The sequence below is a fragment of the Bufo gargarizans genome, chromosome 1 (assembly GCF_014858855.1).
Source record: "Bufo gargarizans isolate SCDJY-AF-19 chromosome 1, ASM1485885v1, whole genome shotgun sequence".
NCBI lineage: Eukaryota > Metazoa > Chordata > Amphibia > Anura > Bufonidae > Bufo > Bufo gargarizans.
The window spans coordinates 716,266,424-716,285,190 of NC_058080.1; the positions used below are offsets into that span (position 1 = coordinate 716,266,424).

Here is an 18,767-nt window from a genome sequence, read left to right on the forward strand (position 1 = left end):
AGCAGATTGATTCGCCCATTTGCTCTCCCTCCTGTTCTGCACATAGAAGAATAGCTGCAGAATTGATTCGCTTTGATTCACTAAAGATGAGAGGCAAATTGATTTTCCCTGTGGCAGATCTCAGTCATCTCCATCTACAATACACAATCTCACAATCCTATATATTTGTAGCTACAAATCTTCCACTTTCAGCCATTGACCCATTATTTTGGAGGACTTGTTTTTTTGTGACTATCAACATGGACACCATTTCAGCTCCCACAGGGGTTGTCACCCAGCCCGCCCACGCTTCTGAACAGCATAGGCAGACTGAACTCAATGATACAGTAACCCAAGATTTGTGCAGGGATTTCATACATTGCAGCCCATTCAGAGAAGTTCTGAGCTCACTGCCGCCCCCACCACCACTCGTCACTGTGACAATCGGTGGATTCCTTTGGAAGTAATGGGATTTCTATAAGACTTTTTATCAGATAAACCTCAGAAGGAAAAACAGGGTCCTTTTATCTGTCTGTGATCTACAGCTAAGATGCAGGCTGAATGTGACGGATGGCGGTCACATCCTGAGCCTGGAGCCTGCAGGAACTCTAAGCATTTCAGGGGCAAAAGCTTCCACTTTATAACTGTGGACCAAAATGTGTTGAAAATGTGCACGATTTGATGGCGGCGGGTGGTGCAGGGGGGGTGTCGCAGGCGGTGGGGGCGTTGTGGGAGGCGGGCGGTGCGGCAGGCGGGATCGCGATCCCCCACCCGCCTCCCCTTGAATAATCGTTGGCGTCTAGTGGGTTATACCAGGGTGCCAGCACATTGCTGGCACCCTGGTATAAAAGGCTGACATTGTTGATGCGATGTCAGCCGTTTAACCCTTTCCATACAGCGGTCCGGCCATAGCAACAGTGCTCATCTGTTTTGGTTTTAAAAATGAAGTTATTGTATAAAACTTACATAAATAAAAACAATTGTATACATTTGGCAAAAAAATTAAATTCTCAAATTTCATCCCCATTTGCCAATAACTCTTGTGCAACACCTAAAGGGTTAACGAAGTTTGTAAAATCAGTTTTGAATACCTTGAGGGGTGTAGTTTATAGAATGGGGTCATTTTTGGGCGGTTTCTATTATGTAAGCCTCGCAAAGTAACTTCAGAGCTGTAGTGGTCCCTAAAATTTGGGTTTTTGTAAATGTCTGAAAAATTTCAAGATTTGCTTCTAAACTTCTAAGCCTTGTAACATCCCCAAAAAATAAAATATCATTCCCAAAATAATTCAAACATGAAGTAGACATATGGGGAATGTTAAGTCATCACAATTTTTGGGGGTATTACTATGTATTACAGAAGTAGAGAAACTGAAACTTTGAAATTTGCTAATTTTTAAAAATTTTGGGTAAATTAGGTATTTTATTATGCAAAAAAATTATTTTTTTTTACTTTATTTTACCAGTGTCATGAAGTACAATATGTGATGAAAAAACTATCTCAGAATGGCTGGATAGGTCAAAGTGTTTTAAAGTTATCAGCACTTAAAGTGACACTGGTCAGATTTGCAAAAAATGGCCTGGTCCTTAAGGTGAAATAGGGCCGTGTCCTTAAGGGGTTAAGTGGGCTCATTTATAAAACCCCATGCTGCTACAGGTTCTCAGGGGGAGCTGTGCCTGGACCAGTGACCGCAGTGCCTTCTGCATCTCGTATACATGTGCGTAATAAGTATATATAGAGTGCTATCCGCAGGCCAGGCTGGAGACTTTCTATCAGGATGCTGGGCCAAGTGTTCCACACTGTAATGTTTTATTACACAGCCAGTTTCTGGCACGGGAACCATCATCCTGGCTGGAAAGACACCAGATAAGACACGGACATAGCTGTGAACAGAAGGAGAACATGTTACAACTGACATTGTGTGAGCAACACAGATGATAACCGGATTCCTGCAGCTGAGCACAACAAACAGCCCCGACTGCGGCGCGTTCCGATCGTTAAGGAGCGGGGGAGGGGATGGAGCACAGAGAAAATTTCGGTAATTAGATGTAAGTCTGTAGAAGAGAATTATAATTTTTTTTTAATACTGTTATTTTTTCATTTTCAAAAACTTCTTGGGGGCAGCCATATTGGGGCCACTAAAGAGGGTAGACAGTTCAGCAGGGTGTGCGCTTTACGGCAGCTGCAATGAATGGGAGTCAATGGACAGAGAAATGTCATAAAATTAGAAGAGATGGAGTAAGTACGGCCCATTCCCCAGAGGGCAGGGATTGATGGGGAGGCTGCGTACAGTCTTATCTGTGGATGTAGTCTTATAGGGGTTGTTTCAGCTGGGACTAAGATATGACACTAAAAAGGCTCCGGCAGCCGGATTTACCTTATATGCTATATGCCTGGTAGTTGGTAGGGTTCATGACGCTGACAAAAACAATACCTTTCTTTCTGCTGTCGGTGGTCCGGTGATGGAGAAAAATGAACTTTGAAAAATATGCGAAGGAAGTTTTCGAGCACCAGGGGGCGGGCTTATGTGGTTCGAGCACCGCTCCAGTGACGTCCCTGGTGCTCCATAATGATGCCCCTCTGCTGTAGTTCACACCCCCTGAATTTTGATTGACAACACTAGACCCTCTGGTCAAGCGTTGAGATCCTAGCACCTGCGCGCCAATGTCCAGAACGGTGTGTGCACACATCTTCATGTGTGCAACAGACTAATAGGTCCTACAGTGGGTGGCCACGCTGTTTAAATATATAACAAAGTTTTTCAGGGGTCATGCGACCAAAGCGTGGCTTGAATCACCTACTGACTAAATTTTTATTTTTAATACATAAAACTTTTACTTTTATTGTTGATATTTAAAATTTTAACACTCTAAATTGATTTAAAAAATTTTCAGAGCGAGCAGTGAGTACTGATATATATTCCTGTGTACCTCTGCTCGGTGTACACCACTGTGTAGGATAGCCCCTGATAATTTTCTCAGGGCTTCCCAAATTTCCTAAGCCTTTTCTGCAACTTTATATTTAGTTGCACATATATCTCTACTATGGAGACTCACAATGCCCATCTGATTCTAAAATCTAAGGTGTTCCTGCTTCCCTACATGTTTCGCCGACAAACTTCGGCGTCCTCAGGGGATATGCAGGTTTGCAGCTGAGGGGGCGGTCCCTAAGTTTTAAATGTTCGGTTTATGGGAGTCGGTTCGATGCGACCAATCCGGTCTTAGCTTTAACTAAATGGCATGGCTTTACGCCAATTATATTTACTTTCATTATCCACGTCACTTGGTGACGTATTCTCGGACACTCCCATATTCCCAACGTCACTTCCGACTCTGTCCGTAGCGTGAGCGAGCCTCCAATAGTGAAGAATCAAGTCTTCATTTAGTTCCGGTGCCGGGGTGTCTACGTCATTCGTCCTTTGCTGCTGACGTCCATCCTCGCATCGGGCGCTTGGGGATGACGTCTATTTACAATCATCGTCCTGTATTACACCTACGCATGCGCCGGTACTTAAAAAGTATTACCCGAAATTAATCATTTACTCGTTCTTGTATTTATACTGACATGTGTTCCTGGAAGAATTTTTAATCTATCTTGATGTCTTTGAGTCATAGATTGAATAATGTAAATCGGAGGAATTCCGATTTACATTATTCAATCTATGACTCAAAGACATCAAGATAGATTAAAAATTCTTCCAGGAACACATGTCAGTATAAATACAAGAACGAGTAAATGATTAATTTCGGGTAATACTTTTTAAGTACCGGCGCATGCGTAGGTGTAATACAGGACGATGATTGTAAATAGACGTCATCCCCAAGCGCCCGATGCGAGGATGGACGTCAGCAGCAAAGGACGAATGACGTAGACACCCCGGCACCGGAACTAAATGAAGACTTGATTCTTCACTATTGGAGGCTCGCTCACGCTACGGACAGAGTCGGAAGTGACGTTGGGAATATGGGAGTGTCCGAGAATACGTCACCAAGTGACGTGGATAATGAAAGTAAATATAATTGGCGTAAAGCCATGCCATTTAGTTAAAGCTAAGACCGGATTGGTCGCATCGAACCGACTCCCATAAACCGAACATTTAAAACTTAGGGACCGCCCCCTCAGCTGCAAACCTGCATATCCCCTGAGGACGCCGAAGTTTGTCGGCGAAACATGTAGGGAAGCAGGAACACCTTAGATTTTAGAATCAGATGGGCATTGTGAGTCTCCATAGTAGAGATATATGTGCAACTAAATATAAAGTTGCAGAAAAGGCTTAGGAAATTTGGGAAGCCCTGAGAAAATTATCAGGGGCTATCCTACACAGTGGTGTACTCTGAGCAGAGGTACACAGGAATATATATCAGTACTCACTGCTCGCTCTGAAAAATTTTTTAAATCAATTTAGAGTGTTAAAATTTTAAATATCAACAATAAAAGTAAAAGTTTTATGTATTAAAAATAAAAATTTAGTCAGTAGGTGATTCAAGCCACGCTTTGGTCGCATGACCCCTGAAAAACTTTGCACACATCTTCGGCTTCATTCCCGACTTGATGTATAGTGTGCATGCGCCGTCAGGTCACTCAACCCAGAAGTGACAGCACGGGCGCACTATACGTCTTCACAAGTCGGGAATGAAGCCGAAGACGTTCTGGACACGGGTGCCAGGGGCGGACTGGGAACTTAAAGTGGTCCTGGAAAAAATACTAAAGTGACCCCGGAAAAAAAATACTAAGGCCTCGTTCACACTTCAGTGTTTGGTCAGTGATTTCCATCAGTGATTTGTGAGCCAAAACCAGGTGCAACTCTAAACACAGAACAGGAGCAGATCTTTCCCTTCTACCTCATGTCTGTGGAGGCTCCACTTCTGGTTTTGGCTCACAAATCACTGATGGAAATCACTGACCAAACACTGAAGTGTGAACGAGGCCTAAAAGTGGCCCAGTATTGTAGTTGGGTCCAAATTGATGGAAGGCAGGGCCAGCAATACCATATTGTGGCGCACTATACCACCGCAACAGAGCCAAATACCACAGAACACCACAAAACACAGCTGTCAGCACAAAATACATCCCCAAAAACGTCCACTGGCCGGCTGTGAGGAGGAGTCAGACGGCCCCCTGGGCTTCGGCCCACCGGGAAATTTCCCTGTAAGGTGTATGGCCAATCCGCCCCTGACGGGTGCGCAGGCGCGTATCTCAGCACAAGACCAGAGGGTCCTGCACTGTCAATCTAAAGGCAGGGGGCGTGAACTACAGCAAAGGGGCATCATTATGGAGGACCAGGGGTGTTGCTGGCATAAGCCTGCCTCCTGGTGCTCGACTAGCTTATTTACAGTGAGTGGAGAGCAGAAAAAAATCCTTCTTGACTCCAGATGTGGCAATCGGAACAAATCTCTGATTCAATGTCCACCTTCCTTTTAAGGAGGGGCTGAGCCAAAGGGAAAAGGTGCGTAGAACAAGATTTCTCTACATTTTCATAAGTCTCAATGTTAATATTATGGAGATAGGTGCAGGTCCCAGAGGTGGGACCATTTGTACCAACATTCGGTCATGATATTTGCTCAAAAATGGGGCCTTGTAAATTCACCATTACTATCCTGTCTGGCCTAGGTCCTTCTCTCTGATAGTAATGAGATGACTCTGCTCATACCACCCCAGGCTATACAGCAAAGCTGACAAGCGTGCACATAAGACAGGAATTGTGTCTGCTCTGGTGGTCAGTGTAAAAACTGCAATATTTCAGGATTTTATAATGTGGCTAGTAACAATTAAAAAAAAAAAAAAATATGTTAATAAAAACCTGATGTAATTAATATTGTTTAACGATATGTTCTATTTAACTGCCGTTTTGTCACTTTTTTTTTTTTTTTTTTATCAAAGGAGCAACTGTAATAAAATAAATTTAAAGGGGTTATCCCATCTTAGACAATGGGGGCATATCGCTAGGATAGGTGCGGGTCCCACCATTGAAGTGAATGGGAGCGCACAGCGCATGCCCGGCCACCGATCCCATTCCTTTCTATGGGGCCGACGGAAATAGCCGAGCCAGCGCTCGGCTATTTTCGGCGGCTCCATAGAAATGAATGGAGGGCGGCTGTGCATGCGCAGTGCGCCCTCCTCCACTTTTCCGCTCCGTTCTCCTTGTAGGTGCAGGTCCCAGCGGTGGGACCCGCACCTATCAGACAATGGGGGCATATCCTAGCGATATGCCCCCATTGTCTAAGATGGGATAACCCCTTTAAGGGATAGGGCATTTAAAAAATGAGAGATCTTTATGGCACAGCGCTACAGGCTCCTGTTCACATCTGACCACTGCAACAAGATGCATGTGAATCTTTATTTCTCATGATTAGGCATCTTGCACACAAACGTATTTTCGTTCCGTGTCCCTTCTGTTTTTTTTGCGGTCCGTATACGGAACCAGTCATTTAAATGAGTCCGCAAAAAAAAAGGAAGACACTCCGTGTGCATTCAGTTTCCGTATTTCCGTTCCGCAAAAAAATAGAACATGTCCTATTATTGTCCACATTACGAACAAAGATAGGACTGTTCTATTAGGGGTCAGCTGTTCCCGTTCCGCAAATTAAGGAATGCACTCAGATGTCATCCGTATTTTTTGCGGATCTGTTTTTTGCGTGTGCAAAAGGCCTTAAAAGAAAATCTCTACCTTTCATACAACAGAGATCAGCGGAGGATCACCGGCTGACAGGCGTGGGGGTCATTTACACCTGCGCTGGTGGAGAAAGCGTCCAACCGCGTCACTCCCTTGCCACTCCCAAGTGGCGAGGACAGTGTAAAAACACCTGTTTGGCAAAATACTTTTGCAAGGGCATTTAAAAAAGTCACAAAATGGGGTCTTGCGTGTTTTTTTTTTTGGCGTAGCATCTGTCGTAAATGACCCCCAGTGAATGCATGGGCTCCTGGGCCACAATGCAAAATCTGTAACAGGGCCCCCACCCTACCATGTGCTATTTATAACACCGCTGTCTTCTCATGTGGTTGTGCGGCTTATGGCCACTTTCACACTTGCGTTGTTGTTTTCCGGTATTAAGATCGGACAGAGTATCTTTATACCGGAAAAAAAAAATTCCATTTAGTCCTCGTGCATTCTGAATGGAAAGAGATCCATCCGTTCAGGATGTCTTCCGTTCCGGCAGCATTCAGTTTTGTGACCGGATACAAAACCGTTGCAAACTGCGGTTTTATGTCCAGTCATAAAAATGGGAAAAAAACGGATCCGGCACTGAAAACAATGTAAGTCAATAGTGACGGATCCGTTTTTTTAGGAGCTGAAAAAAAAAACAACGGATCCATCACCTATTGACTTTCAATGTATTTAGTGACAGATCCATTTTTTTCTCCGTTTTGATTTCACATGACTGCATCCTTAAGGAACGGAGGCATCCTGATGTGGAGAATCAAAACGGATCCGTTTAATTCCGGTATTGAGATTCTCTGGCGGATCTCAATACCGGAATTAACAACGCAAGTGTGAAAGTAGCCTAATACTTTGTGAACCTTTCTCTCACAATTTTCAAGAGCTGAAAATCTGTACAGACCTAGGGGGTCATTTATTTAGACCGGCGTTTTAGACACCAGTCTTAATAAGCCCTATAGCTGTTGGTGGAGCCTCTGACGTTATGAAGAGGCGCCGGCCTCTACATAACTTTGCCGCATCCAGTGCCGGTCTAAATGTAAGACGGCTTCCTTGCTGGCTTACATTTAGACCATTTTCTATGCCTAAAACAGGCATAGAAAATGATGAATGAGACGGGGCTGCCGACCGTCCCCTTCCCCGCCCACACCGCACTCACTTTTTTAGACCTGGCATGAGCAGGAAAAAGTCGCAGATTGCAGTGCAAATAACCGTTGCGAATCTGCGCCAGAAAGTTATCTGCACTGATACCTTGTGGCAAACTATCAGAACAGGAGAGCAACGAGAATACTCTTTTTTTTAAAGTACAAAAAAATTTCTGACCAATACCTAAGTGGACCACTAGATGGCACTAGATCTTTACGGACGTCGTATGATTTGCTGTACAGATGAGAAGAGCTCAGTTCATTCTCAAAACAGACCTTGAGACGTGTGAGTGTTGTTTAAAGGTACGAAGCAAATTATGGACATGTCTTCATACCCCGCTGGATAAGGGCAAATAATATTTACCTTACAAATTGGAAGAATTTTTTTACATGTTTATATGAACAGTAGACCTTAGAGACCTCCAACACCCCCATTAAAGGGATTGTCTACCCTGTTAAGGAATTCTGTATTTATAGTGGGGAGCTCTCTGTTCAAGATCCTGCAAAGATCGTCTGGAGGACCTGTCCTGTCCTGCATTACACAGACAACCCATTTATTTGAATGGGCACTGTGTAATACCTAATTGCCCCTGTGGTGGTGCTGCAGGGAAACTGAACTCTTAACTGCCAGATCACAGATGATCTCTGAGGGTCTAAGCTGTAGAACATCTTTTGATCATCTTAGACCTCATGCACACAACCGTATTTTGGATTGGATCCGCACAATACGGAAGCGGTCCATGTGCTGTCCGCTTTTTTTTTTTGCAGAGACATGGACTTCAATGAGTCTGTGGTTTGCATTTTATGGCCAAGTAAATGAAACGGTCTATCTTTATTGCAGAACAGACATACGGCTGTATACGCATCCATATGTCCGTTCTGCAAAAATACAGAATGTCAGAAAAATGCAGACCCGTGTGCTGTCTGCAAAAAAAAAATGCACATGGCACGCGGAGCGCATCCGTATTTTGCAGATACGAGATCTGCAGATGACGAAACAGACCGGGTCTTGGGGTCTTACTGTCAAGGGTTCCTTCTAAAAAGTAGGGATTATCCAAAGCAGAGAACCCCCATGACATTCCTGCTCAACCAATAGAAGGATACATCATACATTTTGGGATATTTTCTATATAATAATCATGTGAATGTATGTAATTAAAGAAAGTCTGTATTTTATGTTGGGTTCTAACCTGGTGAATCGGACCTCACAGATATTACACATATATGGCTTCTCTCCTGTGTGCGTCCTCATGTGTCTTGGAAGTTTTCCAGCTCCCATGATGACTTTATGACAGATTGGACATTGTTGGGAAGCCTTTGGCTTTATTTTTCTCTCTTCTTCCAAAGGCCATGGTGGGAACATACCCAAGTGAGCAGCGCTAAGAAAACTAAGGTAAGCACTGTAGTCCATTTCTGCCTTGATCTGCCCAAAGTGTTTGGAGGAATGGTCCAGGATTGTGTCTTTGAAGAAATCAGTGGGAAAGGGCAGAGCAGGTATCTCATCGGTCTCCTCCTCCTTAATTTTTTTATCTTTGATGACAAGATTTAGAGGTCCGATATCGTTCTGCTGCTCTTGGAGTTGGGAAAAGGCTGTCAGATCTCCATTCCAAAGCTGTGGAAAGAAGCCTGGAAGAAAATGTGAAATGGTTGGTCTTTTGTCCGACAAGGTGTTTTTGGGATGGGAGTCTTCACTTAACAAAGACTCGATGGAGAAGTCCTTGACAGCACTTTGGTGGCCAGAAGAATTATGAGTGGAAGAGTATTGGGTTGGTAAGTCCTTTTGAGATCCATGGTAGGTCTCTTCTGGATGGTCAGATGCAGAAGGGCTTTGGTGACAGCTGCTTTCCTGAATATCGATTTGGTTCTCCTGGTTGACAAAGTCTTTTGTGTCTTCTTCATCCTCATCGTCATCTTCATCATCATCTTCTTCCTTCTCCTCCTCTTCCTCTTCCCCTTCTCTTGGTGCCTCCAGGATTTCCAGGCAGACATTGATGATACACTGGATCTCCAACATCTCAGCTGCGTCCAGGATATGTCTGACATTGGACGTGGTGATCGTTAGCGTGGATGTGTAAGCAAATTCCAATATGGCAGAAAATGCTTCTGGTTTAACAAAGTCAATCTCATAAATGTATGGCTGGTCAACCACTGATGCAGTGGTGAAAAGCTTCTTGAAATATTTGCTGCAGGCTGCTAGAACGGATCGGTGCGTCCGGTACTCTTGGTCCTGGATGATAAGGATGACATCACAGAGGAAGCCATCATGTCGCTGTTGATTGAGTCCACATAGGATGTCACTGCTGTGATTAGGAAATGGAATACCGATCAGATCTTCCTCACCACTTGCCATGTTCTCATGAGTGATCCTACAATAAAGAGAATTTGAGATTAGTATAGGAAGTATATAGGAAAAACCCTTTTAGGTATCAGAATGTATTAAATCAATTTGCAGCTATTGGATGTGTTGCTGGTTGCTGAGGGATCCCAAAGCTCCTTCTACTACAGTGGAAGACACCAGTATTGTAACTGGCACATGGTAGGTGGTGGTCGTATTACAAATTTCGCATTAGAGCCCAAGAGCTTCAAATAGACATGATCAATATCAGCCTCCATTCAATTACAGAATTCTCATTCAAAGGCCTCATGCACACGATCGTGCCGTTTTTTGCGGTCCGCAAACCACGGATCCGCAAAAATCGGAAGCCGCCTGTTTGCCTTCCGCAATTTGTGGAACTGAACGGGCGACCCATTGTAGAAATGCCTATTCTTGTCCGCAAAACGGACAAGAATAGGACATGTTATATATTTTTTTTGCGGGGCTACGGAAATGGAGCAACGGATGCGGACAGCACACAGAGTGCTGTCTGCATCTTTTGCAGGCCCCATTGAAGTGAATGGGTCCGCACCAGAGCGCAAAAACTGCGGCTCGGATGCGGACCCGAACAACGGTCGTATGCATGAGGCCAAAATCACATAGCAAACCTCATGAATTGACTGGAGACCAAAATATTAAACCTCTTGAACATATATGATTAGGAAAATCTGGAAATACTCTTGCCACAATGGCAGCAACACCAGATACAAGGGAGTTAAATCCTGTCACTTGCTGTCACTTCAGTGCATGGCTGCTGAAGACTCTGTATGAGAGACTAAAGATTAAAACTGTTTCCTAGTATTCGAAAAACATGGTTGCACTCTTACAAAAGCAGTGCCACAGCTGTCCATGGGTCGTGTCTGGCATTGCAGGTGAGTCTCATTGTAGTGAATAGGGCAGAGCTGCAATAATACATATAATCTGTAGAGAAGTGTAGTGGTGTTTTTGGATGAAAGCAGCCATGTTTTATGTTTCTAATCTTGGACAACCACCGTCAGTCTCTAGCAGATTAACCATTTAGAATGAGCGGTATACTCCTCCTCTAGCAGATTAATCATTTACAAGCAGCTGTATACTCCTCCTCTAGCAGACCAACCATATAGAATCAGCTGTATACTCCTCCTCTAGCAGATTAATCATTTACAAGCAGCTGTATCCTCCTCCTCTAGCAGACCAACCATATAGAATCAGCTGTATCCTCCTCCTCTGGCAGATTAACCATTTACAAGCAGCTGTATCCTCCTCCTCTAGCAGACCAACCATATAGAATCAGCTGTATCCTCCTCCTCTGGCAGATTAACCATTTACAAGCAGCTGTATCCTCCTCCTCTAGCAGACCAACCATATAGAATCAGCTGTATCCTCCTCCTCTGGCAGATTAACCATTTATACGCAGATGTATTCTCCTCCTCTACCAGATTAACTATTTACAAGCAGATGTACCCCTCCTTTAGCAGATTAACCGTTTACATGCAGCTGGATCCTCCTCCTTTAGCAGATTAACCATTTACATGCTTCTGGATCCTCCTCCTCTAGCAGATTAACTATTTACAAGCAGTTGTATCCTCCTCCTCTAGTAGATTAACCATTTACAAGCAGTTGTATCCTCCTCCTCTAGTAGATTAACCATTTACAAGCAGATGTATCCTCCTCCTCTAGTAGATTAACCATTTACAAGCAGTTGTATCCTCCTCCTCTAGATTAACCATTTACAAGCAGTTGTATCCTCCTCCTCTAGTAGAGTAACCATTTACAAGCAGATGTATCCTCCGCCTCTAGCAGGTTAACCATTTAGAATCAGCTGTATACTCTTCCTTTAGCAGATTAACCATTCACAAGCAGTTAAATCCCCCCCTAGCAGATTAACCATTTACAAGCAGCTATATACTCCTCTAGCAGATTAACCATTTACAAACAGCTGGATCCTCCTCTAGCAGATTAACCATTTTCAAACAGCTGGACCCTCCTCCTCTAGCAGATTAACCATTTACATGCAGCTATATCCTCCTACTCTAGCAGATTAACCATTTACAAGCAGTTGGATCCTCGTTCTCCAGCAGATTAACCATTTACAAGCAGCTATATCTCCCTTTAGCAGATTAACCATTTACAAGCAGCTGTCTTCTCATCCTCTAGCAGATTAACCATTTACAAGCAGTTGTATCCTCCTCCTCTAGTAGATTAACCATTTACAAGCAGTTGTATCCTCCTCCTCTAGTAGATTAACCATTTACAAACAGCTGAATCCTCCCCCTCCTCTAGAAGATTAACCATTTACAAACATCTGGATCCTCTTACTCTAGCAGATTAACCATTTACAAACAGCTGTATCCTCTTCCTCCTCTAGAAGATTAACCATTTACAAACAGCTGTATCCTTCTCTAGAAGATTACTCGTTTACAAGCAGCTATACCCCCCTCTAGCAAATTAACCATTTACAAGCAGTTCAGTTATATCCTCCTCCTCTAGCAGATCAACCATTTACAAGCAGCTGGATCCTCCTCTAGAAGATTAACCATTTATAAGCAGCTGGATCCTCCTCCTCTAGCAGATTAACCGTTTACAAGCAGCTATACCCCCTCTGGAAAATAAACCATTTACAAGCAGTTGTATCCTCCTCCTCTAGCAGATTAACCATTTACAAACAGCTGGATACTCCTCTTCTAGCAGATTAACCATTTACAGGCACCTGTATCCTCCTCCTCTAGCAGGTTAACCCATTTACAAGCAGACGTATCCTTTTCCTGTAGCAGTTTAGCTAAATATGTGTAGTTTTGCCACAGTTTGTTAATTATGGACCTCTCTGCCAGGAGGGGGTACAGGGACAATTTTTACTATTGGCATGCCTTGCAGATGACCTGTTTTTCATAGGATTATCCTGCAAAACTGCCAATAAAGGCTTTTCTGAAATGTTTTGTGGGTGTTAAGTAAATCGGTTGTGGGGCTTAAATACTCCACAAATGGGAATTCAAATGTTTGGGTGTTGTCTCTTAGAATGAAGCTGTACCCTTAATGGTAGGTAATCTCCCAGGCTAGCAACGTTCGTCCCCAGTTGCAGTATGGAACCTGTTTTCTAAGGGTACTTTCACACTAGCGTTTTTCTTTTCCGGCGCTGAGTTCCGTCCTAGGGGCTCAAATCCGGAAAAGAACTGATCAGTTTTATCCTAATGCATTGTGAATGGAGAGTAATCCGTTCAGGATGCATCAGGATGTCTTCAGTTCAGTCTTTTTGACTGATCAGGCTTTTCAGAAAACCGTAGCATGCAGTATTTTTACCTCCGGCCAAAAATCCTGAACACTTTGACTGAACACCTGATCAGGCTTTTTTCCCATTGACTTGCATTAACGCCGGATCCGGCGCCGTGTGTTCAGTCAAAACGGATCCGTAAATGGCGGATCCGTTTTTTCCAATGCATTTTTCCATTGTGATCGAAAGCCTGATCAGGATTCAAATGTAATCAGTTTTCACACGTTTTTCCGGATCCGGCGGGCAGTTCCGGTGTCGGAATTAAACGCCGGATTCAAACAACGCTAGTGTGAAAGTAGCCTAAGTTTTGGAGCTCGCTCCTTGACCTGGCTACTATTTCTTCGGGCCTGATGTGTTATTATTTGCAATTACAGCGACTCATTTCTGTGCGCCAGTCATATAAACTGTTTTAATTGGGCTGCAATACCAGATCATCTTCCCATGACAACCTCCTCCTGCAGATGAAGCTACGCCGGGACACGATGATGTTAGTCTGGCATCACGCAGATGTCCTTTCCCAACAGGACTTGGTGTACCATGACCTCATGCCTTGTGTAGTCATTTATTAAGGCGCAGCTCCACCCACTCTGTTGGATGTTCAAATCATTTTCAATCATTTTTAATAATTATACCACTTTTTTCATTTTAAAGAGTATTTTAACCCAAAACATAAAACTGTCTAAAAATCGAATAATTTGGTGATTATATTTTATTTTCTTGCCCTACTTTTTATATGCAACAGGAAGTGCCGCCATATTGGATGAGCTTCTCAGAAATAGATTGTCAAAATGTTTTATTAATAATGGTGACAACGCTGTTCAAAAGTGACAAACAATATGGCTGCACTTCCTGTTGTCACTTTTACAAAAAATTATCTCTCTGTAATCCTTAAAGGGGATGTTCATCTTTTGGAGGTTGTTCAACAGACCCTCCTCCCCCTCCATGGCCTCATACCTACCTGCTCCCGCCGCTGGGTTGCAGCTCCTTTTGCCTTCCCGCCGCAGTGCTTGTGTTCCCTGCTGTCAACATCCGATGATCTGCCCCCCTTGCATCACATGACCAACTGACATGATGCCAACGGGCAGGTCGCCACTGCAGCCAATCACTGGCTGCAGTGGCATTAAACCAGATGTTGATAGCGGGAGAGCCAAGTGCTGCAGTGGAGGCAGAGGAGTGAAGGAGCCGAGATCCAGTGTATGCTTCAATCACACATCCGACCATGAAGGGGGTCTGCCAAAAGACCCTTAAAAGATGGACAAACCCTTTAAAAGTAGGAAAGACTGATTTAAAGGGGTATTTTTTTTTCAAGAAATAAAGCTTTACCATTGTTTAATATACTGTCAATATCAGTTCCTTAAGATCTCTGCTTGCTGTAAGTGAATGTCATTTTTCCTTGCTTGTTTTCAGTGAATAAAAAGACTATCACACAGGTGCATGGCTCATTAAAGTGCAGATTTCAGACATGTGTCTTGAAATGAACTGTGCACCTGTGTGTCCATCTTTGCTTGCTGTAAGTGAATGGAATATTAACATGCTTGTTTTCAGTTAATAAAATGCGGATGATCACACAGGTGCACAGCTCACTAAAGTACGGATATCAGACAGGTGTCTTGAAACGAACCGTGCACCTGTATGTCCATCTCTGCTTGCTGTAAGTGAATGTAATTTTTCCATGCTTGTTTTCAGAGATTATCACACAGGTGCAAGTCTCATTACAGTACGGATATCAGACATGTCTGCTGGAAGTCAACAGGTGTGTACCCCGATGTACACTGCTCGTGCAATACGTCATAACTAATATTCTATCCAGAGCAGACACTAAATCATGGTGGAGGGAATGGACGCCTGGTCTGACACTGCTACATCCCTATTCCATTCCTGGTGCTTTGTGATAGAGGCAACTTTAAGTTGCATGGTGGAATTTACACGCTGCGCTGGCTTCCTCTTTCTTCATGGAAGATCAATGCATACATGGGACCTTGTCCTGATCTCTGTCCATCTCCCACCCCCAGACAGCAACACCAACATGATTAGCGTGTGGGAGCAGGAAGCCTGGGGCCATGGGAAAAGGGATGTGTAAATATTACCCTCCAGCTGCTGGGGGGGGCTACCTACATCCAAGAGCCACTGAGGACCCTGATTCCTCTCTGCAGGGACAGTTAACCCTCTAGATGATCATTTTCCCATCATGTATTGCTGACACAAGCTATCACTAAAATGTCAGGTCTACATGTACTATTTAATGCTGCGCCACAGGGGGGCGACTGAGAGCAGCTGATGGGAATTAATTATACAGCAGGGCAACAGAGAGCAGCTGCCGGTAATAATTTACAGTAAGGTGGGCTGATTTTTAACGTGGATCCCACAATTAAATCTGGAGTTTCTACTCTGTCTAATAGATGAGGATCTCATGAAGAGGACCCTCACTTAATGACTTCCATATTTCTAAAAAGGGTGCATGGATGCAGTACCACAGAAGGGGTATTGCAAAGGATTAATTGGTGTAATGTCATATTATTCAGTTAAATGTTGTGATGTGTTATGTTTTGCCATTTAGTATACAATGTATAGACAAATAATGACTAGCATCATGGCTCACTCTGTTAGGTTGTCAGGGTGATTTACCTGGGTCTGCACCTTGATTGGTTAGTTAGTTAGTCTAGTTTACGTTGCAGAACAGTGAAGACCTACATGTGAAAGCTCCTCAGAGCAAGGCCTAAGTTCAGAGACTCTCCACCTCTGAGACTTCAACAGCCAAGGAAGCATCTTTGCTACCAGAGTACTACAGGGAGAAGGAGATTAGAAGGTCTAGAACCCACAAGGCTGTGCACTGAACGGAGACAGCAAGGTATTGTGCATGTACTATGGCAGAAAGACCTTACTGCTGTGGAAAAGAATAGTGCTAAGGCATCTCCCATACTTTGAGACAGATTTGCCACGTGTTTTCTAAGTTCTGCACCTCTCAATCCGGGAATTGCAAAAGCATTTAACAAGAACCTCATTGCATTGCCTGTGGTCTACATTAGAGAGAGAGAGAGAGAAAAGGAGTACTACAACCTATATTTTGGATGCCGTGCATGTGCTGCTATTGGGAAAGGATTGAACTGTGATATGCTTTGGTACTGTGCCTTGTTAATGCCGGATGTACTACTACTCCCATTCTGCCGTTTAGTAAAGAAAGACTGCCTGACTGACTCCACCATTCTCTGGCATTTTTACCTGCTATCCTGCCTTGCACCCAAAAACCTTCTCCAGGGAGTGCCACAGGGGAAAAAGGGTGTGCCAGGGAAAGCCAGGAAGGAGAGATTGCCACTGTGAGTACTATGACCACCAATAACTACCACTCTCATCCTCCTCCACCCCCCTTCCCCCTGTGGGTCACTGCATGGGTCCTGATGGGACAAGCCATCATCGGATTTAATTTTAGTTTCATTGATTAGTTATGTGTAGAAGAGAAATAATGAGGGGGGATTAAATAATCAAAATGCGTCAGAATTTTGTCTTAATTGTCACCAAAAAAAAAGGTTGAACACGCTTTGCACTGTATTTGACAAATTTGCACTGTTTTAGACTTTTTTTTTCAATTCATCCGACAAGGAGGTGTGACCTACAGAGAAAGGGGGATGGTCTGCTGGAAAAGGGTTGTGATTAAGTTGTGACAACGTGCACCAAAAAATGTGCCAAAATTCAGGTGAAAAGGTCTAGCATAAACAAAGCCAATAAATCTGTGATAAATCTGGCACATTTTTAGACTGTCAAACCTAAGTTTACAGTGTCTAAAAGTTAGACAGGCTGCTCCATTGGGTTTGTTGTTGTTTTTTTTTTTTGCAACAATACATTTTTTTAACTTTTAAAAACTTTTCTGGGGCAGCCATTTTGGATACAGACAGTTCCTAGACAATGCAGTGGTGGTCGGGGAGGTGCTTCATGACAGCTGCAATGAATGGGATTCAATTGACCGAGAAATGACATAGATTGTTACAGTCTCCAGGAAGTGATGGACTACAACCCCCTCCCACAGAGCCCAGGGAGTGACAGGGGAACTGTCATTAACTTGCCTGTCCTCTAATAATTAGATGACTCTGCACATTGTCTCCCAGTCTACACAGCAAAGTTGACAAGTGAACCCCAGAAAACAGGAACGGTCAGTCTATTTTGTCTGCTTTAGTGGCCAACTTGAGAACTTGCAATATTTTAAAAAAAACTTTTCAAAAATATAAAGGATGTATGTTTCTAATAAAAAAAAAAATCATATAAATATTTCCTGATTTTGATTTTCGGATACATTCATACCGCAAAAGCAAAACTGAATGCAACTGTGCTACATACATGCAATGTTATGATTGATTTTTAGGGGTTTTGTTTTCTTAAAGAAGCCGTTCTAGGAAATACAGTATATCCAGGTCTTTTACTCTCCAAGTCTTTCAACTCATTAACCCCCTAATGTAAACTCATCACATGGGCAGAGTGACTCAGCGACTGGTTCTTAGCATTCAGATCTAAACATGTCATGATTTAGTCCACTGGGATTCTGACGTCTTGTTATTAATAATATTGTTTTCCATGGCATAACAGCCAAAGGGATAACAACCATGGATGTGCTGACAGCTGTATGGACCATGAACCCAGGAAGCTTGGACATTGCAATGCCAATGAATGAGTCTTGCATTGCAACCTTGGAAGCTGCCATACTAAAGCAGCATTTAAATCTTTAACTGGGTACCGTATTTTTCACCCTATAAGACGCACCTGCCCATAAGATGCACCTAGGTTTTAGAGGAGGACAATAAGAAAAATAATATTTTTCATTACACCTCAGATCAGACCACCAATCAGATCCCCCAATGTTAATCAGACCTCAGATCAGAGCCCTGATCAGACCCCCAATCAGACCCCAATGTGAATGACCCTAAATCAGGGCAGCGGGGGAACTGTGAGGTCACGGTTAAGGCAGCTGGGTACTGTGAGGTGACTGTTAAGGGAATGGGGTACTGTGGCAGTCCCTGTTAAAGGGGAAGTCGCTGTGGAGGTCTCTGGTAAGGGGGACAAGAATGGTGGAGGTCACAGTTAAGGGGACTGTAACCTATGGTCAGTGTTAAGGGGCGGTGCTGTAGAGGTCACTGTTATGGGGGCAGACCCCTGTGGAGGTCACTGTCAAGGGGGTGGGGTGCTGTAGAAGTCATGTTAAAGGGGGGGTACTGTCTATCTTTTAACAACACGCACAAACATTAAATGAAATAGATTAAATATACCCGTGCAAAGCCGGGTATTTCTGCTAGTATATGTGTGTGTATATATATATATATATATATATATTGTAAGAAGGTACAAGAAATCATCGTGGATGATAGGCATGTGTCACCGAGGTT

General features: G+C 43.5%; 1 protein-coding gene across 5 annotated transcripts in view; it reads right to left on the reverse strand.

Moving 5' to 3' along the window:
• Nucleotides 1-18,767, reverse strand: part of ZBTB7C (zinc finger and BTB domain containing 7C) — a 200,796-nt gene that overhangs the window by 15,976 nt on the left and 166,053 nt on the right. For all 5 annotated transcript variants that reach the window (XM_044292640.1, XM_044292639.1, XM_044292636.1 and 2 more), the window contains exon 2: nucleotides 8,968-10,143. In XM_044292640.1, coding sequence (XP_044148575.1) covers nucleotides 8,968-10,127 — 1,160 coding nt within the window. In that variant the 5' untranslated portion in view covers nucleotides 10,128-10,143. The remainder of the gene's footprint in view (nucleotides 1-8,967; nucleotides 10,144-18,767) is intronic.